The 26,983-nt window shown below is 39.4% G+C and overlaps 1 protein-coding gene across 1 annotated transcript in view; it reads right to left on the reverse strand.

The window, feature by feature from the left end:
* Positions 1–11,479: 11,479 nt before the first annotated feature.
* Positions 11,480–26,983, reverse strand: part of MAL2 (mal, T cell differentiation protein 2) — a 28,580-nt gene continuing 13,076 nt past the window's right edge. Inside the window, exons 2-4 of the mRNA XM_004580700.3 lie at positions 25,078–25,248; positions 17,849–18,004; positions 11,480–13,756 (exon numbers count right to left, since the gene is read on the reverse strand). Coding sequence (XP_004580757.1) covers positions 13,685–13,756; positions 17,849–18,004; positions 25,078–25,248 — 399 coding nt within the window. The 3' untranslated portion in view covers positions 11,480–13,684. The remainder of the gene's footprint in view (positions 13,757–17,848; positions 18,005–25,077; positions 25,249–26,983) is intronic.

Here is a 26,983-nt window from a genome sequence, read left to right on the forward strand (position 1 = left end):
TTGATTCACTCCCCAAGCAGCCGCAATGGCTGTTGCTGAGCAGATCTGAGGCCAGCAGCCAGGAACTTCCTCCAGGTCTCTTACATGGGTGCAGGTCCCAAAGCTTTGAGCTGTCCTTGGCTGCTTGCCCAGGTCACAAGCAAGGAGCTGGATGGAAGCGGGGATGCTGGGATTAGAACCGGCGCCCACATGGGATCCTGGCGTGTGCAAGGTGAGGACTTTATTCAGTAGGCTACCATGCCGGGCCCTAACCTCTAATTTTTAGACCAGTTTTCGGTTGCCACTCTATGCCCTAATCTATTTATAGGTGTTCCAATATGCTTAGGCCATTTTATCTTGTTCCATTTTACATGCAATTCTCAATCTCCAAAGCTGTTTGTCCCAAAACTTCATCAATTTGTATTTGTTATTCAGACTAAGCTTAGAGATCTGAAAATTCTTCTGGTAAGACCCAGCTGAGGTCTATATCCTGCTCTGCATAGCTCTCTGTTTAAAAAGCTATTATAGGACCCGGCGGCATGGCCTAGCGGTTAAAGTCCTCGCCTTGAACGCCTTGGGATCCCATATGGGCACCAGTTCTAATCCTGACAGCTCCACTTCCCATCCAGCACCCTGCTTGTGGCCTGGGAAAGCAGTCGAGGACGGCCCAAAGCCTTGAGACACTGCACCCGTGTGGGAGACCTGGAAGAGGTTCCTGGTTCCTGGCATCGGGTTGGCACACCGGCCTGTTGCGGCTACTTGGGGAGTGAATCATCGGACGGAAGATCTTCCTCTCTGTCTCTCCTCCTCTCTGTATATCTGACTTTGTAATAAAAATAAATCTTCAAAAAAAAAAGCTATTATAATATATCCTATATGTCCATGAGAGATTTACATCCAAATACTCCATAACTGACCCACAATATGCCTCTCCATGCTTTCATGGAATGAATGAACACACAAACCTACAGACCTTTAGCATACAGAGGCTCTTATAAAGCATTTTATTTTCTTGAAGTGGTAGACATTAACTCTAATTAGGCCTGTAAAGTCTATGAATTCTCTAAAAATGTTTTTCAAAGTTTTTCAGGATTCAAGTTACTAGTATGTAATTTAAGATAAGTGCTGTTATTCAGCACCAACAAATAGTCCCAAATATCAATCAAAGGTCACAAGGCGTCCATGCGGGACAAGCCTACCATTTGCCCAGAATTTTGGCATATTTGTAATATTTGACAATGATTTGCACAGTTTTACATACAAAGACTTTTCAGTTTGTCCTCCTACATTTAGAAGCATATATTTATTGGGAAAATCATAGTCTACAGCATAGGTTGGAACTGGCAATGTGGCATACAATGTGGCATAGTGGGCTAAACCTTCAACTGTGTCCCCAGCATTCTTTTTGGGTGCGAGTTCATGTCCTAGCTGCTTCACTTGCAATGAAGCTCCCTGCCTGTGGCCTGGGGATGCAGCAATGGAAGTCTCAAGTCCTTGGACCCCTGCACCCACACGGGCAACCTGGAAGAAGCTCCTGGCTCTTGGTTTCATCTGCACTGCCGAATCCATGCTGAGTGCAAACATTGCAGCCATTTGCGGAATGAATCAGTGGATGGAAGGCCTGTCTCTCTGTCATGCTTTCTTTCTGTAACTCTGAACTATGACTTTCAAATAAAAATAAAATAAATCTTGAAAAAGAAAGAAAAAAATCATGAGCTTTGTTTTTGTCTTTTAAAGCCACTTCTACCTGCAAATGAACTTCTTCCATTCTTCTCTTCTGCGTCACATCCAAGGTCCAAGTGCTCTGAGCTTTTAAATCGCAAACACTTGATCTGGTTCAGAGAATCTTCCTTGTTTCCTCTTTCTGCTCTCATTTTTCTGGCCCTCATTTCTTTGTGTCTGGGTTATAGCACTTCTTGTTGAATACCATCAGTGCCTTTCCACAATGCAACCAGAGTAACTCTATTAAAACATTACTACTGATTCCATGGTTTCTCCAGAGCTTATAGAACAAAATACGCCTGTAGCTTGCCATCTAAAGCCTGTTATAATCTGTTTCCATCTCCACGGTGACTTCGTCATCTCATTATCTCCTTGAAGGTTCATGCACAATGACCTCTGCTATTTTTCTCCTTATCTTCACTGTCTTAATAATGACAGTCTATCCCAAAGGATCCTACTAAAGATTCAACGACATAATAAATGCAAAATCTCTATCATTTGGTCCTGCCAGAGAGTCAGGCCTTGATATGATTGTGGTCCCCTATTACAAACGCGTATTATGCTGTTCTGATACTGCAATTGGCAATCTTTTAGTAATTATTCATGCCTATGCAGTGGACCAGCATTATCTTCTTTCTTTAAGACTTGCTGAAATTGAGAATTTAACAACACAAAAATGTCAATCACTCATACTGAACAGTTACATAAATGGCTATGACTCAGTGTATTGCAATGAACAACTCCAATTCTACTCACCAAACAGTGATAAGTGCTTGCATTCTTAAGTTTCACTGTGGCTAGCAATACTTAAGGAGTTACTCAAACGCATTTTAAAATCACATCTATAAACTATATTGAAAGTGTTAAAGCTAATGAAAAAAGGTGTTGGTAACTTACAGATAGAATTTGACATTTTGGCTGCCAAGGTCTCATCATGGGATAACTCCATTTTACCTTTCACATACAAAATCTTGGATCACCTCTGGGTATGACAGCACAGTTGTCCACACTTTATGAATCCTTTCTTGCTTAAATTACTTGAACTTGGGCTGTAAATAAGGTAACACACTCCATGAAATACGAAACTGAGGAGTCTGGAAATCTGGCTGCTAAGATATGCTGAGTGCTAAAGGCTTGATCTATTAGCACTGGCTTAGTTCTAAAAGAAATGTGAAAAGCATCTCCCTTTCTTTAGAAATCTCTTGTAGATACAAATTGTGAAAGTGACTTGTGAAAATTGGTACTTCTCTTTCTTCTGCATGCAATTCACACTTCTAAAATACAATTCAATAGGCAAATGACCTAAAAGGGACTTGGATTATGTGTGGGCTTTTGCAAATAACGTATTCTTTGTTTAAAAACTAAATCAGGTGCCTTTCTAAGAGATGACTATTACCAAAGTCAGAGTCAAGTACTACTAAAAGAATGACAACACTTTTCATGACTTTCTCTTATTCTGTTTGATATTTTTGAAGGAAAGTAAGACATGCAGAACAGATAAATGTTAAAAGAGGAAAAGGTAAGGAATGCAATATTTTGAGAGTTAACAAAATTAAAATTTACAGGTTACTTTTTACAACTGAAAACCAGGACGTTAGCTAGAGGGCAGAATGACTGGTGTTGAGATGTGTATTACCAGATCATAGCAAAGCCTCCTGTATCCTCTGAATGGAGACCTCAGGATAGAGTCTGGCTAGTTTGGTCACGTTCAGGGTAGAAAGGACAGCAACAACAGCTTTTCCTTAAATTCCTGCTGCTCAGTAAGATCCGAGCATGCCTCATCTTTCAGGCAGGGGACAACACTGACCCAGAAAGGAACAGATTTGCCCCAAATCTCATCACTGAGACAAGAAGTAAGTTCTACCTGGGTTCAGACTCTGTGTTTTGTACATGCCATCCTCTGGCAATGCTCAGTGGGGGAGTAAGTACCTGTTATTTAGATCAAGAAGGTAGTGACAAAAGAGGGCGTTTGTTGTGAGATGTGGCATGTGTTTCTTTTGCCTTTTGTGTAGCAGTGTTGAGTTGTGATTAATAACTTAGTCACTGTTAAGGTTTCCAGCAAAGGACTGGAAGGGCAGTGCCCAACCTTAGGAGAAGGAATAGCCAAGTTTTGCAAACATAGCAAGCCTCAGACATTCCAAAATAGTGTATTTGCACTAACAGTGAGAGAGATACTGAAGGGTGCTGAAAAGATACTTCTTAATTGTAACCTAGTAAGTATCTCAAGAACATAAAGGAACTTGTGTTTCCAGTCTCCACCCTGCCTCCCACCGCTCTGGGGTAACAGGCATCCTACCCATAGCTTTTAATAAAGCTTTGGCTAGTGCCTTAAAAAGGGGCCGTAGCTCTCAGCTCATACTTAGAGCAGCTTGTTACACATGGTCTTAAAATTTGAGTTTTTCACATTACCCCGAGGATAGGGACTCAGAATACATCATGTAGAATGAAAAATGTTTCTGAAGTTTTCCACCCTTGAAGAGCAGCCTGCTGTCTCTGAAATGTACTCCGACTGCCCTCTGCTGGTTGGATAGAAGAACAGCTCACATGCTGGCTCTGAGAACCGCTTTAGGTTGCCTGTCTTTCACAAATTTAAATTTAACAGAAATGGAAATTTTATAATGATCAAAAGAAAAATAAATAGGTGTAACAAGGATTTTACGTAAGGCTTTGTGGTGCCAAAATAAAAAACAGACTACGTGGATTCCATAAAAACACATCCCAATACCAGATTAAAATCTTGCATTGTTATCACTTGATGGGCAGGGTTGAATAATCGTAAGGAACCACAGCTATCTGTGGGGTGCCTGGACACCAAAAGCTCTAGAATTGCACACAGTGGAAACTGAAGGTGTCAGAGATGTATTTGTTTTTATTCTTTATATTTCATGGTCTGGTGCATTTGAGGTCTCATGTTCAATGGCAGATGAAAAAGACTGATATTAGAATCAGGCACAAAATCAGAGGCAGCTTTGAAATACTCCAGCACCCACGGAGCTGGTTCATGGTTGTAATAAAATAAAACAAAAACAAAACAAAACAATCCATTTATACTCTATGTCTATTGAAATCCCTTGCCTCCTGTTCAAAAATGTGGCTTTTTTTTTAAAAGATTTATCTATTTTTATTGGAAAGGCAGGTTCACAGAAAGAGAGAGAGACAGAAAGGAAAGCTCTTCCTTCTGCTGGTTCACTCCCTAAGTGGCCGCAACAGGCAGTGCTTCTTCCACGTCTCCCACATGGGTGCAGGGTCCCAAGGCTTTGCGCCATCCTTCACTGCCTTCCCAGGCCACAAGCTGGGAGCTGAATGGGAAGTGGAGTAGCCAGGATACCAATCAGCACCCATATGGTATCCCGGTGGATGCAAGGCGAGGACTTTGGCCACTAGGCTCTCTCGCTGGGCACACAAGTGTGGCTTTTAAAAATGCTCTGGATACCCACACTCCCTGACTTCTTGGAAATAAGATTGTTTGGGTTTGAAAAGTGGTTGCACTCTGTCGTACATCCCCTTTGCAAATCCTGTCATCTTCTACATGTGTAAACTGATGGTAATGAAAGCATGCCTTAAGTTATCACATAGTAATTGCTCAGTAAAGTTTAATTACTAATGCGATTCTATATCATGAGTAGAATCATGATGATAAATGCGCAACTTGTGAAAAAGTCTTCCATTGGCAATTTGCTTCCCTGGTAGCCGCTCTGTCGTGTTTAGACACTCTAATTGCCCTGATTCCAAAATGCTTTGTAGGTCATTGCTGCTTCCCCTGATCTGCCTGCTGTACCACAGGGAGATCTGTGCTGCTGAGGCTGTTTTGAAGAAACATCTTCATTAAAGATGTCTTTGGGTCAAAGCATCCAATGATCTGCTCAAAATATCAAGAATAATTTGTATCTTACAGGATAATGTGAAATTTTGAGAAAGGCTTTGCAAACCTTCTAACTTTGACTGAACAAAAAATTTCACCAAACAGACTAAAACAAAAACACAAGTTCACAGGGGGTAGGCAGTGATCAGTGCCCCTCAAATATTCAGCTCACAATGAGGCACAGTGAGTCAGCTCTGACTTGTTTGCCTTTGATCCGGCATCAGAATTTTCCAATGCACATGTCCAATTTACCTGAAAGGGAGGGCAGTAGTTTTCAAAGTAGAAGAGATAGAAAGAAAATAAGGAAAGTGGCTAAAGAATTTTAAAATTGATAGAGTGCTAACTATGCATATATAAAGTGGTCAGACATCATAAATAAAATGTGTTTGCCAGAAACAGAATTTGAATTTTAGAGAATTGCTTAAATTATTCCTCTTAGCAAGTCATCTGGACTTGCTAAACTTGCTAAACTTGGAAACAAAAATACATACACATCTTTGGACTAAAAAATATGATAAGTTACTACAACATTAGCAAATTTTGCAATAATAATTTTGAGTGGACTAGGGTTCCTAAGAAATAGCGAATCTTTCATTTTGCAACAATAGTCAATTGCATTGATAAAAAAGCAAACACCTGGGTACAGTATGGAAGCCTAGCGGCTAAAGTCCTCACCTTGAACGTGCTAGGATCCCATAGAGGCTCAAGTTCTAATCCCGGCGGTCCTGCTTCCCATCCAGCTCCCTGCTTGTGGCCTGGGAAGGCAGTCGAGGATGACCCAAAGCCTTGGGACCCTGCACCCATGTGGGAGACCCGGAAGAGGCTCCTGGCTCCTGGCTTCGGATTGGCATCAAATCCAGCCACTGTGGCTGCTTAGGGAGTGAATCAGTGGATGGAAGATCTTCCTCTCTGTTTCTCCTCCTATCTGTATATCTGAATGTCCAATATAAATAAATACGTCTTTTAAAATTTTAAAAGAGCACACACCTTAATATAAGTTTTTGCCTTAACATAGGGGCGTGCCAGTGTAGAAGACAACATTGGTGAAAGTCTGTTCAGATGAAACAACACATTAAAGTACAAACAATGAAATCTGATGATTCCTTTCATTGTCACTCTGTAGAAAGACAAAGAGAACCTGGGGGTTGTTAACAGTGAAAAATAAATGCAGTATCCAGAGGGGCTGAACTTCTGCACTAGCACAAGCAAGGTCTGACAGTTTCGCTCAACTTTTTAGTCCAACATTCCACAAGATTACCTTGTGCTGTTAAATTCCACGCCTTGGTGTGGAAAACCTGGCACCTTGAAACGTGAAAGGGGGACATTTGGATGAACACTCGGTTGAATTGTTTGAATACATAATTTTACATTTACCCGTGAAAATATTTTGAGGAACTGCCAAACTCTTTTCCACAGCAGGTTCATGCTCACCAGCAATGGAAGAGGTTTCCCACTTATTTTCCACAAAAATACATGACATCTGGACACTCTAATGCGTGTAAAGTGGTATCTCATTGTGAATTTGATTTGCATTTTGGTATGGCTAATGATATTTAACATTTTTAGTTATGTATTTGTTGGTCATTGAAATATCAGTCCTGGAGAACTGTATTCAAATCAATTGCCAGTTTTTTAAAGTGAGCTGATGGACAGTTTGTCAAAGTGCAGTATTCTTTTTATATATATTTTGAACGCCAGACCCTTATCAAATACATGGTTTACAATGGTTCCACCCCTTCATTCTGTAGTTGTTTTCTTACTTTCTTTATAATGTGCTTTGATGCACAAATTTTTAATTTTGATAGTCTAATTTCTCCATTTTTTGTTGCTGATGTAAGAATTTTTGTTGTCATATGTAAGAATTTCTGGTCAAATCCAAGGTGATGAGGATTTACTCCTGTTTCTCTTTTCTCCTGAGCTTATTTCACTGAACTTTCGGGGAAGGGGACTGTCCTAAGAATACATATACCTATGTATAACAGGCTTATGGGGTGTTTGATTACAAACATGGAATCACACTGATGTGACAGTTGCTTTGATTGTGGTCACAATCAGAGTGCTCCGTTCAAAAGCAGCTGGCCTGAAGGAGTGTTGCCCTGGCATCAACCAAAGCATCAGCACACAGGCAAGACTGTGGAGATGGGGTGCCATCTTGCTGGATATCATATACATACTGGTTCTGAGACTTCTAGGGCATTGTGATCCCCCAAAACCAAGGACTCATGAGGCTGGGAGCAAAGATGTAAACAGTAGTAATCCCATTTACCTTCATTCCCAGCGACATACTGGGAACTTGGTGCTTTCTGCCCTTGTAATTTCGTGTTTGTCCTTACCAGTAATCAGTGCAAGATTTCATCAAACAACAGCCGCTGAGCTTCAGGCCAGTGCCCGGCGCGGTCCGGCCCTCCCCTTGGCCTTGCATGAGCTAGTGAACGTTGCAGCCCGGTCCACCACATACCCCACTCAGGATGCACACTCGAGCACCACTGCCCCGACCAGTCCAGACTGCTGTTGGTTCTCCAGTCTGTGATTGATGGCAGGCTCCCCGGTCACACCTAGCTTAGTCCACCACCACTCCGTCTCTTGCTTTATGTTTTATATCATGCTGAACAACATGCCTGAAGCCATGCTATCGCTGTGCAGATGGCGCTCTCCTAATTCACATCAGAACTGTTTATGTGAAACAAAAAACAAGCTTAACTGCAGGCTGGCGATATTGGTAAACAGGCTAAAAGGCATTAAGTATCATACTTACTAATTGAAAATTGACTTGTGGTATAAAAGTGTATTTGGACAAGGGTTAACTTCTGGGATTTAGGCAACTTCATCGAAGAACTGGAACTACTATCATCTGCCTGAGAATCCGAAGTGCAGAAAATGTTTGCCTATGTGTGCCAACCCCTACTTTAAGATGCTTCAGTTTATCATCTCATTAAACACTTCCATCAACTTGACAAAAAATTTCATGAAATTTGCAAGGTAATGAATTACACTAGATTACAAAATATTGTAACTATTTTTAACCTACTAATGAAAATGCTAGTTCATATGGTTCACACACATAAATAGGGTATAGATGCTCAAAAATTAAGAACACTATTAAAACCAACCGTTTAAAAGTAACAGTTCTTAACCCACAATTAAATATTTTGTGTATTTAAGTATGAGTAAATGATATTCTTATTCCAGAAACACCGTACGTGAATGTTTGGCGTATTAAGCATGATGGCACATTTGTCACATTGTGTATAAAGAGAGAATGACTGTGTATACAAATATATCAGAATTTCCTTGCTTTAGGTAAGTAGTTAAGAATGCAGCATATTTAGAAAAACACATTAGAACTATAAACAAGGAATTTAGAGGCATATTTAAGATAGACTAGTTATCTTAGATATTAAAAGTTAAATCTTAGGGCCCAGCGTGATAGCACAGTGGTTAATGTCCTCGCCTTGAATGTGCCAGGATCCCATATGGACACAAGTTCTAATCCTGGCAGCCCCACTTCCCATCCAGCTCCCTTCCTGTGGCCTGGGAAAGCAGTCCAGGATGGCCCAGGTCTTTGGGACCCTTCTCCCACGTGGGAGGCGCGGAGGAGGATCCTGGCTTCCGACTGGCTCAGCTCCAGCCATTGGGCCGCTTGGGGAGTAAACCATCAAATGGAAGATCTTCCTCTCTGTCTCTCCTCCTCTCTGTATAACTGCCTTTCCAATAAGAATAAACTTTCCAAAAATAAATTTTACAGCTCGGAGAGAGGAAAAGTTTAAATGCCGCAAATTATATGTAGATATCACCTCACTCTGGGGTTAAACTATGCTTATCATCATATATGAGGCCAAGTGCTAAACATGGTTATCCAGTTTTATTAGAAAATAGTGTCATTATGGAAATATGACAGCTGGGCCTGGCAAAGTAGCCCAAAGGCTAAAGTTCTCACCTTGCATGCGCTCAGATATCATATGGGCACCAGTTCTAATCCTGGTTGCCCTGCTTCCCATCCAGCTCCCTGCTTGGGAAAGCAGAAGAGGACAGCAAAGCTTTGGGATCCTGTACCCATGCGGGAGACCTGGAAGAGGCTCAGGGCTCCTGGCTTAAGATCGGCTTAGCAATGACTTGGGGAGTGAATCATTGATGCAAGATCTTCGTCTCTGTCTCCACTCTGAATATCTGACTTTCCAATAAAAAATATGATAGCTTTTAGCTATTAATTACTACTTCTAAGCATACCTCAAGGAACATCTAAATCTATAGTATTGTTTTTTGTTACAAATTGAAATAAGATCTGTTGACTTTGGGGTGGGATTCCTTATTTTTATGTGTACAAATCCTCTAATGTAAAATTTTTTAAAACACAGAGATGTTTAGCAACCAGAGATTTTGTGTGATTAGAATTCACCCTCAGTACATCCAGATCTAGGTTTTAAACACCCAGCTGTTCTCCTAGAAACTGAAACAATAGCAAGATCAGTATCTACAGAATATGTTGAACATTATCACTGGCATTCAGCCTTTCACCAGTGTGACATGTGTTCACTGAAGGCCTGCTGCTTACTACCCCCTGTTCTAGGCACTGATGATGCATTTGTGAACACGCAGTGACTCCCTGCCACAAACCTTACCTTTTAGTGGAGAGGACAAAGAAAGGAAGTGAAATAATACATCATTCAGAATAGAAAGCATGACACCACGCACCATGCAGAGCAACACAGGAAAGCGAGCGGGGAGCTCCAGTGTGAGAATCAGGCCCGAAGACAGTGTCAGATGAAGCCTTACTGTAAAGGAGGAAAGAATACAGAAGAAAGGGAAGATGAAGGTGAAGAATATGAGCTGTGGAAGGATCTGACAAGACTCCAGGAAGTACTGATCTTTCTCTAAGGGAACAGCAAAACTTGCAAAAAAATTTTGAACATTTCTCTCTCTCTCTCTAAGGATTTTCACCTGCTCTACACTCTGGCCCCTTCTCCTAGGAATGTATTAAGTTGCTGAGATGGGGGCTTGCTGAATATCAAACCTGAAGCGAGACATTAAGGACAGAGCTTTTGTGACTGTGGCTAATTTCAAATTTGGTAATGTGCAAAGGTGACAAGAGTCCATGTGTAAATCTCAAATGGGGCATATATGACTAGAGAACACTTTTGAAATAAGTTGTAGGACAGTTAGAAAGTCAGGATAATTGACTCTATGCCAGATAATGGAGTGGAAAGGAGTTCCATAGTCCATGAGACAAAGACCGGAGCGGTACAGTATTTAGGCACCCACACAATCTGGGGACAGGGTAAACTAAAGACACCTAATTTTACTCCATTATGTAGGTTTGGCCTAAATTCTCACATACAAAATCATGAGGTTTTGGTTATGACAAAACATTCTAGATCATAAGCAATCAAGGTCTTGACATTCTATGAAAAGTTTACTTGATGTAAAATAATGGCACATGTTTGGATGCATATATACAATCTGGGAGAACTGAGGCATTACACAGAAACAGTGAGACTGCACTTTGAGGCCAGGCTCCTGGGGCTTCAATCTTCACTTTTCATTTGCTAGGTGGATGGCTTCATGTGTTTCTTTAGGCTTAAAAAAGGATTTGTGTTCACTCCACTGGGCTATATTATGAAGAATATATGAGCTAATATTTGGAAAAAAATGCTAACAACACTACCACACACATATACATATATATATTATTGTATAAAAGTTTCTTATATAAAATAGAGTACAATTCTTATTTAGACACTGTTTGATTAAAGATTTTCCTAGTTTTCATTCTTCAGGAAGAAAGAATTATTGGCATTTCCTGAGAAAACTTACACAGCACAGGTTAAAACAGAATTCTTCCATGTGTCTAGATGTCTTGTTAAATTTTTAGCAAACCTTTAACTGAATTTCAAAGCGAATGGCATAAAAAAATTAATGGCCAGGAGATTACCAAATGAATACTTTATTAGAGTCATAACACTTATAAAATAAATTTTCTTTTCATCGTGGAGTTATCAGATTTTAAAACCAACCAACACTTTCTCATTTTTACAACTAAGACATATACAGAAATTCACGAATGCCATAATTTTTGTTCAAGCACTTTGTCACATAACTCACAAATCTAGGATATAATTAATCTACAAATCTAAGTATTCACAGTTAGTGAGTTTTAGGTTTGGTTCTTAATGATCTAGAAGCAATTCATTTACAAAAGTGTCACTAAAGCATTTTAATGAAATCATTTAATGCCACCAAGCACGGATTTGTTACATCTCGTAAGTAAAAATAAAATCTGACAACTAATTCCTAGCAGACTAACTTTAAACATTTCTGACTAGAATGGGTTACATACCCTTATGGCACATTTATGACTTTATAATTTATAAATCATAACACAAGTTTAAGCATATGGAATGTAGCTAGAAAAAATATCCCAGGAAGTTGGATATTACTGATGTGATTAGACAAGAGCATAAAGTTTTAAGATTTATTGCCTCAAGTCACTTATTGAAGCATGTTTTCTATATTGGTGTTTTTGTTATCAAAAAACAAACTACAACAAGGTTTTCTTCTCCTGGAAAATTATTACATAAATAGTATTTATATGACCAAAAAACACTGACCATGCTACTTATCCATGAATCTCAAATGGTCCATGAAACTAAAGTAGTCCGGATTATACCCTTCCAGGATGATTCAGCCGGAAAGCAGAGGGTTGAAACAGAGAGCAAACTTCAGTTCTTTCTTTCCCAAAGTAGCTCTCTTGGGGCAAGGTACAAGTATGTCTCCTGGATCATGTGATGGTGGGAACTGCAGTGTTAACACTTACCTCTCCCATTAAAAACTTTATGGCACCTCTGTTCTATGACTGGGTTCCCTACAGGTTAGGTCAAAATACTTTCTTGCTATTTGTCATAGACAGTTTTTGTGTTGGCTGTTATTTCCAAACTCATTTTGTTCATCCGTGACAAATACAGATGTCTGGGAGAATACCAAAACATGTAATAATCTACAACTTTATGTTTAATACTCCATTCAAATGTAGCGCAGAAAGTAAAGCAAAAGAACTAGAAGTCGAGGTCAACTCTTTATAGAGTTCTATTTGGAAAAGCTGCACATATCCACACACATCTGTGTACTCATGCAGAAGGCTTACAGCTATATTCTGTAGCATAAATAAATCTAAAATAAGACACAAGTAGAAGACACCAGTTCCATTCATAATCAAGGATCTCTCCGGATCTTGCTTTAAGGACTTCCCAAAGACAGTCTTGCTCAGTTGTTAGGTTATTACTTTGATTAAGCAACTAGGATTTACTTCATCAATTGTTTTCTCATACCCGCTACTCTGCTTGCATCCTCTTGATGAACTTTATGTCCCTCCACGGCTGTTTGACCATTATCTAAAGACATCATGATTCCTGCAAATTGAGACTAAGTATTATGTGGCTGTTATTAATAAAGTTTGTAACCTGTCATAATTAGCACGGTAAAATACAGAAAATATAATTAAAATTTCACACCAGATGTCAACAAGCTAGAAGATGTGGGCCAATCTAGATTGCTTTGCTTTTGTAAATAAAGTTTATTAGCAAACAGCCACTCAATCATTTACATATTATCTGTAGCTGTTTCCAGGTTACAACAGAATTGAATAATGACCACAGAGGCTATGTGGCACATAAAATCTAAAATGTTCATCACAGATTCTTTACAGAAAGAGTATGCCAATACTGATTTTGTTATTACAAAACAGAATTCAGTAGGGAGTCTATTTGAAATGTATTTTCTTTAGGTAGTTTTTGTTTCCTATTAGAATTTAGATTCATGTGATTAAACAAGCAGAGTAAGGGTAACAGTTTTATATAAACAGTTTCTGTATACATTTCATAAACCTTAGAAATGGAAAGGAAGAGAGAAAAAGATAAAGGCCATTTCTCTGTTAAACATTATACTACTTAATTAAAATTCCCATACATGACATAAACCAAAACTTGCCCTTTGCATCTCTACATCAGAGAAATTATTGGAATGTTGTTACATCTGGACAAAACGGTATCCAAATTGATCAGACATACAAAGTAGACAATAAAACTAATGACAAAAAAACTAAGCAGGACTGTCAGTTTCCAAGGAGTGTCACGGTCGCCATCTTCGTAAAGCTAGACCCAAACTGCAACCATAACAAGCTGTCGTCACAAAGGCAAAAATCTAAGGAGAAAGAAACAAAAGCTGACATGAGATTTACAACACTTACCCTAACGAACAACTGTATGATGATCACTTTTGATGATTTCTACTGATTTGACCTCAAACTTTCATGATTCGTATCAGCATTATTTACCTCACTCCATTACTCCTTCCTTGAAACATTCAAGTCCCTAACAATTTTCTTATTTGCCGACAACCTGATGTTGAACATCTGTTCACACGCCAAACTCGGTTATTAAGTATTTGTTAAGTCTCAAACAGTTTTCAAAAATTCATCAGGAGATAAATAGTAGTTATTTTATAATTTCATTAGTTATTTTATAATTTCATTAGTTATTTTATAATCAAAGAAAACAGTAGCCGACACAACCTGAGGATGTCTCAAGTCACCTCCCACTGGAAAATGACATTCAAATTCAGCAGAAATATTGCATAAATGAGTCATCTGACTGGTTCTTTCTAGTTAGGAGATAATCTTTAGGCAAAAAAAAATTTTGCACTTTATATGAATTCTATTCCTCAGTCTTCAGTTAAGATTTCTTTAGCATTAATTACATGTGCACTGCTATATTTGGCTCTCACACTTTTGGTGCTAATGATTTACAGAAAACCACAAGACAAAGCAGTTCAATAAGATAAAACTCAATTTAATACAGCAATTTGAAACCAGAAAGCCATAGTTCTGAGAAGAAATAGCACAGCCACCCCCAGAACATTCTGCTGTTCTCACATGTCTCCTGTTGGTTGTTCTCCTATAGCTTTCTCATTTAGCCACTATCCTCTGAACGAGAACAATTGCTTTGACATCTATTATTAGTAAAAACGAATTTTCCCCTCTCAGGTACAATGAAAGAAAATGTGAAGGACTCGTTTTATTGTCACAAGTGAATGACTCATACATTTTAATGCACTAAAACTCAGGAACTGAAGAGTCAGTTCGACTGGAGTGCATGGATAAAATGGGAGCTAAAGTAGAACCTGAGGCATGGCAAGGTTTACTGAGGCAGCTTTACCTAGGCAGAGGAAAAGCAAATGATACCACGGACAAAGTCACGGAAGGGTAACACCTAGAACAAAATTTTGTGATGAAGAACAATGAAAGTGGAACCAGAAAGGCACAGTTATGTTGGTGAAACTCCATTCACTCATTCATTCTTAAAATATATTTCTTTCTTTCTATTTGAAAGGCAGATTTTTACAGAGTGGAGAGACAAGAAAGAGAGGTCTTCCATCTGCTGGTCACTCCCCAAATGGCCGCAATGGCAAGAGCTCAGCTAAGCTGAAGCTGGGAGCCAGGAGCTTCTTTGCAACCTCCCATGTGGATGCAGGGGCCTAGGGATTCAGGCCATCTTTCACTGCTTTCTGCGGCCATAAATAGACAGCTTGATTGAAAGTAGAACATCCAAGACATGAAGCCGTGTCCACATGTGATACCACCCCTTAACAGGCAGAGAATTAGCCTGTGGTGACACCATGCAGCCCCTTATTTATTTAAAGATTTATTTATGTTTATTGGAAAGCTAGAATTACAGGGAGAAGGACAGAAAGAAAGATCTTTCATTTGTTGATTCACTCCCCATATGATCGCAACAGCCTGGAATGTGTTAGGTTGAAGCCAAGAGACAGAAACTTTATCCAGATCTCTTATGTGGCTGACAGGGAACCACGTACTTGGGCCATCTTCTACTTTTTAGGGGCATTGGCAGGGAACAGGACTAGCAGTGGAACACCTAGACATTGACCAGCTAAGGACACTGGAATCATAGGCAACAGCTTTGCCTGGTGAACATTCAGTGGCATGAACCGATCCCTTAGCTCCTGGGTGCCTAGGCTTTTGTGAAAGTACAAACACAGAACTGCTATCAACAAGGCAACCTCTTAACAGAGGCAATGAGAATCTGGGTCACAATGGAAAAGGAAGAGTCAGAAGTTAAGAAATGTGTAAAGGAAAATCCAAAGTAACTGCGCACTAATGGGGCGTGAAAAGAAGGCAACTCAAGTCAATCCAAGTCCCTGAGCTTTGTTTGGTGAAATTTTAAAGCTGGTTATTTTTCTTTGTGATCTTTGGCTTACACGTGATTTATGAAGCATGATGGGGACGACTGGACCGTGCAGTGCTTTCTAAACACAGATGGGCATCATTCCAGGCCACTCCCAGGGCTTCACCTGGGAACTCTTCTCTTACATGATGAGTTTTTTTGTAAGATTTATTTATTTTGATTGAGTTAGAGAAAGAGAGAGAAATCTGCCATCTACTGATTCACTTCCCAAACGGCTGCATCAGTCAGTGCTCAGCCAGTGCAAAGCCAGGAGCCAGGAACTCCTTCTTGGTCTTCTACGTTGGTACAGAGTCCCAAAGTCTTGGACCATCTTCCTCTACGTTCCCAGGCAGTATCAGGGAGCTGGATTGGAAGTGTAGTTGAGACTCAAACCAAGTGCTCATATAGAATGCCAACACTATAGGCAGAGTACTAACTTGATACAACACCATGTTGATACCTACATGTTGAGTTTTTAAGTAAAATTTCATGAAATAAGATGTTTTCAACTAACTAACTATATATATGTAAATATTAAATATATATTTAATTTATTTGAGAGAAGCGTAGGAAAAGGGAGAGAAGTATGGAGGGAAGGAGAGAGGGAAGAGGAGAACAGACATAAAGACAGTGATAATAACAAGAGAACCCCATCCAATGGTTCATTGCTTAAATGCTTGCAATGGTTGAGGCTGTTGTGGAGTCCACCAGGGGTGGGAGCCAGAGCCAGGAACACAGCTTTGGATTTCCATGTGGTGGCAAGAAGTCAGGGACTTGTGATTTCCAGCATAGATTCAAGACCTAGAACTGGGGAGCCAACCCACAGACCCGGACGTGGGACTCAAAAATCTTAACCACTAGGCTAAAAGACTGCTCTGCCTTCTTACAAAAGAGTTAAAATCAGTGACATAAGCAGAAACTTCTCCAGGTTAGAAGTTTACCTTCTTTTGTTGGAAAATAACTCATTTTAAGTATTCAATACATTTCGCTAAATCCTAACAGACTTAGGAAACTTCTGATAATAGGTCTGGAAATTACCTGTCTTCTACTCTCCAGATTCTAGACTTGTGCTGCCCAATGTATTTGCCACTAGATATCTGCCACTATTCAAAGTTATGAGAATTGAGTGCAAAGAGTTCAGTTCCTCAGTCATATCAGATACATTTACTTGCCTAGTAGCCACGTGTGGCCAATGGGCACCATATTTGACACCACAATCAAGGAAGTCCCTACCACTGCAGAAATCTTCATTGGATAGGTGTGTTCCCAATGCATTTGGATGGCCTTAAGAAAGTACTTGCTTATTCATAAGCTATGTGGGTAAAGTGATAAAACATTTGTTTGACTAACATGCTAGACAGTCATGCTAACTCTTAAGGCATTTCAGGAAATAATTTGGACTTCTGACATATTAACAATTCTTTATAAGAGTAAAACAGATCTTTTCAAATAATCTGTATCAATACACAGAAACGACAACTTCACTCTACTACAAATTAAAGAAGGTTACAACAAATCCCAAAGTTTGCCTTACAGTGCATTTCCTCTGGGTATCATCTATTGTAATTGCTGGCATATCTGTCTCTTCACTCTCCTGCCTAGATTTCCTCAATGGTAGGAACTACAAGTTATTTACCCCTTAACCCACATTCAGAAGATGACCTATCACACAGAAGACCTGCAGTAAATATTCACAGCCTTAAATAAAGGATAAATATTGGATACTAAAGAGCAAAGCAGGGAACAAATTCTCCTTGCCATGTCTGAAAGTTAAAAGGTAAAAAGCACAGTTAATTCCTTTCTGCAAAGACTCAGCTGGGCAAAGCTAAGTTGAACTAACGGCTTGTTGTCATTTTTGTGTCCTGCTTCAATCAGCCTCGTCTCTCGGGATGATAACAGTACGGTGTTTGGAAGGTTATGGTACAGACAAATGACTATCATATGTTGAATGCTAATATCTCTTGGTAAAGAGGGCTGTGCTGCCTGAGGAGATTCTTTGAAGCTTGGATGGGGGAGAGGGTGCGCTGCCGCACAGCCCTCACTGAGTACTCACTGTGGCTGCTACATTTATTCTATACTGGTTGTCATCCAGGAGTGGCTGCACGGTGGTGGTCACATTGCAATGCAGATTGTGCAGGGACGTGGCTGCTGCTTCCAGCAAAAAGGCTCCAAAGTAGAAAACAAACACTGTAAAGTGGTAGGCAAAATCCTGAAAGAGGAGAGGAAAGACATCTACAATGAAACACAATAATTTTCTTATTATTTATTTCAAACAATGAAGGCTAAATTCAAGAAGCCGTGTTATCTACATTTTTTATATATTCGGCTCGTTTACCCAATTGTATTACGAATGTCAGGCCATTAGCATCCCACTAAAATCAGTGGATGCATCTTAATTGGTTCAGCCAAAACCCTTCTGATAGACTGAGTTTTATGACGAAATACATAGCTTCCGTGTAGATGAAGATGTCTCAGAGTTCATAATTAATTAACATAAGATAAAACAGTAGTATCTAATAACTCTGAAGTTCAAGAAAACTAGCATTCTATGACATATATTTAGTCAATTATATATCCAACGTTTTAAAATTATTTTATAATTGATGCATTACTAGCTTAATACTTAATCTTCATTCCATACATTGTAAGTTCCAGAAGACATTGAAATTTTAATTCAAAGATACATATTCCTATATTTTATTAAAAACAAATACATCATATGCTTCTACAAAATATCTGGAAACTCAATTTTCAGGCTATTTTACATATTGCTAGCACGAATGTGAAATTCTATTAAATAATCTTACCTGAACTGATACATCGCCTACACACTGATCTTTATCGTTAACAGCTCCCATCAACTAGTTATATACGTTATTACTCATCTTTATAACCACATTTATTAACATCACTTTGCAAAAGATAACTTCTGTTCAGTTAAATGACTGTCCCAGAGCCACATAAAGATTAACTTTGGGATGGGTAATACAAACTCACATAGCCTATCTGCTTCCAAAGTCCACTTTCTTTAAAATTGACAGATTACACACATACATCATGGAAGAGCTAAATTGAGCTAAGTAACACATCGAATGCCTCATATACTTTTGAGGTCATTTGAAGTATTATGCTTAACAATGTTTAAGAACATAGTAGATTGTTATTAACTACAGTTACATTATTGTACAATAGATACTTTGGAGTTAATATTTGTTCCTAATTGAAACTGTGCATATATATATATTTAATAATATTGGAAAGGCAGATTTACAGAAAGAAGGGGAGACAGAAAGATCTTCCATCTGCTGGTTCACTCTCCAAAAGGCTACAGAGGCTGGAGCTGAGCAGATCTGAAGTCAGGAGCTTGGAGCCTCCTTTGGGTCTCTCATGTGAGTGCAGGGTCCCAAGGAATAGGACCATCTTCTGCTGCTTTCCCAGGTCGTACTCAGGGAGCTGGATCAGAAGTAGAATAGACAGGACACGAACCACAACCCACATGTGGTGTGGTGCTTTGAGGTGGAAGATTCATCAGCTGAGCCAATGCGCTGGCCTTGAAAATGTGCATATTCTTATCAACATCACTTTGAAGCTTTCATTCCCTGGCAACCCCCATTCTACCCTTTGTATCTAGAATTCAGACACTACAAGTGTGGTCATATTGTGCATGTCTCTCTATGCCTGATTTCTTTCACTTGGCATTACACCCTCCATGTTCATCCAGGCAAATGCAAGTGACACAATTCCTTCTTTTCAGAGGCTGAATAGCATATTTGTATGAGGTACTTTGAAAAGTTCACTGAGAAATGGAGTTAATGGGGTGAAGTTGTGGCACAGCCATATGTTTTCACCCATAACACCATGCTCCTCTTTGAGCCCCAGTTTGAGTCCCAGCTGATCCACTTCTGATCCAGCTCCTGGATAATGTACTTGTGCAAACAGAAAATAGCCCAAGTGCTTGGGCTCCTGCACCCACGGAAAACTAAGAAACAACTGGTTGCTAGGGTTGGCTCAGTTCCAGCCATTGTGGTTATTTGGGGAGTGAATCAAAGGACAGAAAATCTCTCTCTGTGTTTATACCCCATCCTTTGTAACTGATTTTTAGACAAGCAAAAATAAATCTTTTAAAAAACAGAATTGCCAATCATGGAGGACAGATGGCATGAAACCAGCTGCATGAGCAGATGGTCACACTTCCATGCCACCAGGATGGGACAGCCCTTCCTCCTCACCATACACCTAAGATCACCCGTAAGTATGCTGAACTGTAGAAAACTATGTCCCTAACTTACTGGAGGGCATAATGGTTCACTCTCAGAACTGATACCCATGCTGGTTCATTCCCATAAACATGTACACATCTAAAGCAACAGAATTGCTTTTCCTCCCCCACCTCCCCACCTGCAAAACCTCAGCAAGAATCTAATAGCCAAGGAATCTGCAGACAGTCTAGAAAACATACATCATGGGAATGGGTATACTATCAGAGGTTGTATCATAGACTGTGTAGAAGCTGCTGTTCCAATTACACAATAGACAGGCTGGTTCATGGGTGACCTTCACCATATAGCAGACTTACAGAATTTTCCACAAGGTCTTGTAGCCTCGTTTGAAGTTTCTAAACTTACTGGCTCCTGTGACTGACTGTTCTGTGGCACACCTTTCTTTATCTTCTTCACACACCCTTGCTCTTCACCAATCTTCTCTAAGCCTACACTTAGCAGAATACTACCCACAGGTCCTCACGTGTTTCCTGAACAATCTAACGCTGAAGTCCATTTGTTTTGATTTGTAGTAACAAGTGAGTACTCTCCTATTCTTATTTTGAGTGCATGATTTGTTTTTTTGTGCAGGGTCAAGATTCCACTAGCTAGTTTTAAAAAATCATAGAAGGATCCTGATTTACATAAGAGCAGCATGAAAAATGAAGATCAGCTACTTTGAATGTTAGCTTTCTATCTATACATCAAGGACAGTGCTGGGTATTTAGCTTAGCATTTCAGGTATTTAGCCAGCAAGGCACTTTCGAGTTCCTGGATCTGAATTCCAGCCCCAGAGCCTGCCTTCAGTTTCCTCCTGATGAAAACCCTGCAATGAAGCGAGGATGGTTTTACTAACTGTGTTTCTCCAACCCACATAGGAGACCTGATCGCATGCCTGACCCCACAGTTCTGGCCCTGGCCCAGCTCTCACTGCTGCAGGCATCTGTGGAGTGAACCAGTGTTTCTGTTTATCTGTCTCTGTATCTTTTACATATATTAAGCACATAAAAAATGTAAATGACAGTAACACTTGCCATCCAAAAAGAAAAACAAGGGGGTGCTGTCATAAAGGTCAAATAAGTAAAAGAAGGTAGGGGTATAAACTATAGTTCAATATATCTAAAATATGAAGTGATTTACATAAAAGGCTAAAAACCAGATGTGTGATAACTACATTTTTGGAGTAATAAAGGGAAACATAAAAAGCTGAACATCTTAAAAAATAGCTGAAAATTTTCTAAAATGCATCTCTTCTTAATGCCTTTCCCACACAAAAAGGAAAATAAGAATGGAATCTCTTATCTAAAATTAGACAAAAATATCATTTCACCTGCAGAAAAGCAAAATCAATGATAAACTATTTAGGAACCAAAACCTACACCTTTTTCCATTAAACTGGAGCAACTTTTGGCATTTAATATATTATTATTATCCTATTTTATATAAGATAAACATATACACACATGTATATTTAAAGAATATATATAAACATATAATATGAATGTTAACTCAATTTGATAATTAAAATTAAAAAGAAATATTGCAGTCCAAATTCTATCATGCATGGTTGGTAAACAATAAGTCCTTTATGAAAATGTATTCTTGTTTTCTTCAAGCATGGCATTCAGGTGACATTAAAGTATTATTATAAGGGAAAATAAATATTTTTTAATAACTCATGTCCAATAATTCCAGAAATTAGCAATTAAAAATAATTGCCATTTGGTGATGACTCCATGATAAGCATGGCTCAAAAATTCTGCTCAATGCAAGTGTACAAGACCTGTTATAAACCCCACCAGAGGCAAACTGCATAACCAAGATAACTAACTGCGAAGAAAATTACAAAGAGGAGAAAAGGGAGACCTTTTAAAACAAGAAAAACACTTAAGTTCCTGAAGGCAAACATTGCTGTTTCAAAGTGTGTGCGACATCTGTGAACTACACGCAACCGCCGCAGCCCCATGCAGCGTGTACTGCCATTACAGGCTGGGACCTCCAATTTGAAAATTTGAAATGCTCCTATATTTGAAAATTTTAGAGTGATAATGTGAATGCAAGCACTCCAAGATCCAAATAAAAAAACTATAAAATCTGAAACTTTTGTGCCCAAGCATTTTGTATAAAGAATATTCAAGCTCTATCATGTTTCTGTCTTTGTAAGACCAGACTACTGCAGCTGGAAGTCCCCAGCACCCCCTTTACTGATGGACTGCCTACTTGATGGACTGCTAGATCTTTCTAACTGCAACCATCGCCCCTCGATAGAGCAGTGAATGGAACAAGACTCACTGATTTTATTATCTGAAAGTCAGATATAATACCACCAATGGGTGTTTAGAAAAAAATAGGAAATTAGGAAGGACATGCATAATTGGACTTCATATGAAAGCGCTCAAGTAAACAAGAAAGGCCATACAGACATACATGTCCAAAGTGATTAGAAATGACATTGAAAAATATTTGAACTTTGGTAAGGCATGTGTATAAACCAATGAGAAGGAAGGTGGCTGCTTGAAAGAGAAGTCACTGCTTATACAAGTACTAATCCTATAGTTGCTGGATTCTTAGCAGACTTACAAAGGTTGAGTGAGAAGAGTCAAGATAGGATGCCAGGTGACAAAATATTTACTGAATGCACTCAATCTTGGCACTGACTGTTGGGGCATCAGCAAGGTCCACATGCTGGTCTGATGCTAGGAGAACCTGGTGGTCTTTAACAACTTGAGGACAGACTGATTCATTCAGACATTTTTTTTTTTAATGGAAAAGCAAGGCATTTGGAAAAGGAAATTTAAGTATCTATTTGTAACCTAAATAGGGATCCTTTAGCTTTATCATATGACCTAGAGTTGGGGATATTTTTCTCATTATTAATGAAAAATTAAGGCAAAAATGTAGGAACACACTTCTCTCAGCCACCCAAGGACTTACAAGGATCGTAATGGCAAGTCTCAGTATGTTGAAGGGATTACAACAGTCACTGATGGAGTGATGTAACTCAGCACAAAGCTAAACACTTTATCACTCATTATTTCCATTACTCCCTAATGGCATCTTGGGAAACAGATACAATTATTTGTGTTACACAGAGGAAGAAACTAACATTCAGATAGGTTAACTATTTGACTAAGACTATACAACTGTTAGGCAAGCCAGAGATAAGCTCATGCATGATAGTACATGCATGACCGTAACCACTGAAAGCCACCTCCTTCTTGACTTTATAGGAATTGTGTGTCACTTGCCCTTGGGTTGGCTTGAAGGGCAGCTATATTCTCTGGACTTAGCTGTTGGTAATATTTGGGATTACATGTTCTCCATGCTCTATAAAATATACATATATATTCCCCTAACATCTGTCCTCAAGCTTCTGGATAAATTGCTATTATATTTGAAAGCAACAGATAAAATGCTTTAAAAATGTCCTTGAGGGTTTAGCATTGTGGTGCAGAGGGTTACACTGCCACCCGAAACACTGGCATCCTACATGAGAACCTACTGCTTCACTTTTGAACTGCTCTCTGCTCATTTGCCTAGGTATAAGGGGAAGATGGCCTAAGGGCCTGAGGTCCTGCGACTCAGGACATCCAGAGAGTTATGGGCTCCTGGCTTCACCTGGTCCAGCCCTGGCTGTTGGGAGCATGTTGAGATGTGAATCAGAAGATGGCAAATCTTTTTTCCCTTCCCTTCCTTCTCCTCCATTCCCTGCCCCACCCCTTTTCTCTTTCTCCTTCCCTCTCTCCTTTATTCTGTAACTCTGCAAGTCAAATTAACAAGTAATTTTTTAAAAAAATCATTAAATATGTACAATATGTGGTTAAATTGTGATACAGTGGGTAAAGCTGCCACTTGAGATATCAACATCGCATATGGGCATCAGGTCATGTCCTGCCTGCACTACTTCTAACTCAACTTCTGCCAATGGCCAGGCAAAAGCAGCAAAAGACAACTCAAGTACTTGGGTGCCCAAAAAGCCATGTGGGACACCTAGAAAAAGCTCCTGTCTCCTGGCTGTTGCAGCCATTTGAATCAGCGTAAGGAAAATTTTGTTCTCTCTCTCCCTCCCTCTTTCTCCCAATTCTTTTTGTGACTCTGCCTTTCAAATGAGTACATTTATAAAAAATAAAGAATATGCACATTATGAAAGGACTACACATGTATCACAAAACTTTTGTATCGAAATATTCTTTTAATTCTATTAATTCTATATTCAAAGAACTTTTTAATGTACCCTTGTATATTCACGTTGACTGGAGGTCTCAATTCAGTTTCTAAAGTCCAAAATAGGATCAGAACCTTGTGGAAGGTTCTTCATGAACTTCACTAAATCACTGTCTACCAGGGACTAGAACTGATGCTACACTGGGCCATTCTGAAACTATCTCAGAGAGGAAATGACGGCAGGCAAGAAAGAAAGGCTCCGTATAGGACATAAGGAAACAGAAAGCAAGATGATCCAATTTGATGCAATCAATTAAATTTAAAAATTTGTGTTGACAGAAACTTCATTGTTAAAAACTCATCAATTCTTCATTTAGGACAGGAATTAACTATACATATAAAACAAACTTTTCTTAGTATTTTGAAGAACAAAATATATAACCACTTGTTTCCTTAAAAAGTGCACACACACACACACTTTGCCTGAAATAGAAATAAATGAAACATTTCAAGATACATGTAACAGCATTCATCTCCCAAATGTTCATGTTCAATTAACATTTATAATGCAAATCATCTGTCATATGAAATGAAAGAGGTTTTCAGGAAAAGTCATCTCAATCATCAAAGACTAATACACGATTTCTCCATTTTAGCAACACAAGCATTTCCCAAGTAATATCTTGACATCCCACAAAATAACTCCACAGTATTACAGCAGTGCCTGTGTCCCAACCTCTTCCCTCCCAGCAGAGGCAACATACACAATAGAGATTTGGGTATTTCAGAATAGAATGAGATAGTTTACAAGTCTGTCTTATTTTCTTACAATACATTTCAAATAAAAAAATGTCCTTACCAGAAAGTTCCAGTTGGCATTAATTTGATTCACCATCCCAGAGAGGAACATGCCCAAGAAGAACAGGGAGAAAAAAAAAGCTCCCACAGACACAAACATGACCCATCCTTGCAGCAGAGGTAGAGGAACATTGGAGGAGGCCACCAGAATCCAGACAAGGCCCCCAAACAACTGAAAGAAAAAACAAAGAGGGTAGCAAGTTAGCTAAACAATATCTTGTAAAACATAATTAGACACCACCCCCTCTTTTTCCTTCTCAGACCCATCTTGGCACCCCATCCCTCAACTTATCCCTGTCCATGGCAGATGCTTTCTTTTCTCTGGTCTAACACCAGACCTTCTGTTTGGAGGCTTGATGCACAACCACAGCTGTATCTTCATGTTGGACTCTCTTCCTGAGCCCCCAAATAGATCCAGAATTCTCCTATCATCAACAAGTAACGTCTTTTGACTCCATTGCTTCTCCAACTTATCACTCCATTTTTAAAACAAATACATTTATCTTTATGTCTCTTTACTGCTTTTCCTCACAATTGCTCTTCAAACTGTGATAAATGGGCTTCTTTTCTCACCACTTCTTAGAGAATGTTAGTAAACAACTACTACAACTTTCTAATTTGTGACATCTAAGTCATTCTTATCATGACTTATTTGCACATTTGATATTACTGTCTATATCCAGCAAAGTTGCGGTTGTTGCACATGATAGTAAACAATAAAAGCTACCATTATTTATGTTTTACTATGTGCTTAACATTCAGCTAAGTTGGTATTCCCAGACCTAATAGTCAATAAATACCTGTTCTAAGTCGGGCACTGTGCCCAGTGTTGGGAATAAAATGGCAAAAAATACACTTGGTTGCTGCTGTCATAAAGTTCACAATACAATACAGGAAAGAGACAACTAAGCAAGGGATGAAAATGCTGCTTTGTAAATGTCACAACTGGACAAACACCAGATACTGTTGCTTTCACAGAGATGGCTCTCAATTCTGATTTTAAACGTTAGGAAGTACTTTCTAGAAACAACCATCCAAAGGACAGGCCAGGGGGATGAGGCAGGAGAAGAATGTCTCAGGGTGGAGGATGAATTCTGAGATAATCTAGGGGGAGCAGAGAGCTTGTCTCAGGTGAATAACAGAGTTGGGCATGACAGGAGTTCCAAGAGAGGATGGAGAGAGCTGCCAGCTAGATTCTGAGCTCCTGAAAGCCAGGCTAAGGAGCTGAACTTTACTCAAGGGCCAAAGGCAAGCCAGGATCCTCCTGAGCAGGAAGTAGCATGATCAAGACATGTACTTTAAAGCTTCCTTCTAGCTACAATAAGAGAATAGACTGGAAAACCAAAGACAAAGGGCTTTGAGGCCATGCAGGAGACCACAACGACATCACTGTCAACAACAATCCAAGCTCCAAGGATGAGAGATGGGAATGGATGAGGACAAGTAGAAAAGCTGGCATGATGGTAGTTGGGAGACTGACCAGATGAGAGATGTGGCAAGAAAGGGAGTAGGGAAGGAAAAGGGCTGGCTGTCTGGCTTCTAAGTAGGATGGCAGGAGAGAGCAACAGGACGAGAATCCATGGGTAGGGAGGATGAGGTTTGTGAACTCAACCTGGTACTACGATTACAGCAACAAAGCTTGCAGATCCTTTGTATGATATTCCAGGCCTTCTGTCATCTGAGCCGCCATTTTTATTCTGGTCTTCTGTGACTGAGTCCCTCTCATTTTTGGATTATAGAGGTAAAAAAAATCCACATTTCAAAGATAAAGCTCTTTCATATCTGAGTGATCTGACACTTGCTGGCCTAGAATGTCATTTCCTCCTGAGGTATATTTGAGAGACACCATTCATTCTCAATCTTGAGATTATAAACTGAAAAATCTTTTGTGAAATTTACCTATTGCT

The sequence above is a fragment of the Ochotona princeps genome, chromosome 9 (genome assembly GCF_030435755.1).
Source record: "Ochotona princeps isolate mOchPri1 chromosome 9, mOchPri1.hap1, whole genome shotgun sequence".
In the NCBI taxonomy this organism is placed as follows: domain Eukaryota; kingdom Metazoa; phylum Chordata; class Mammalia; order Lagomorpha; family Ochotonidae; genus Ochotona; species Ochotona princeps.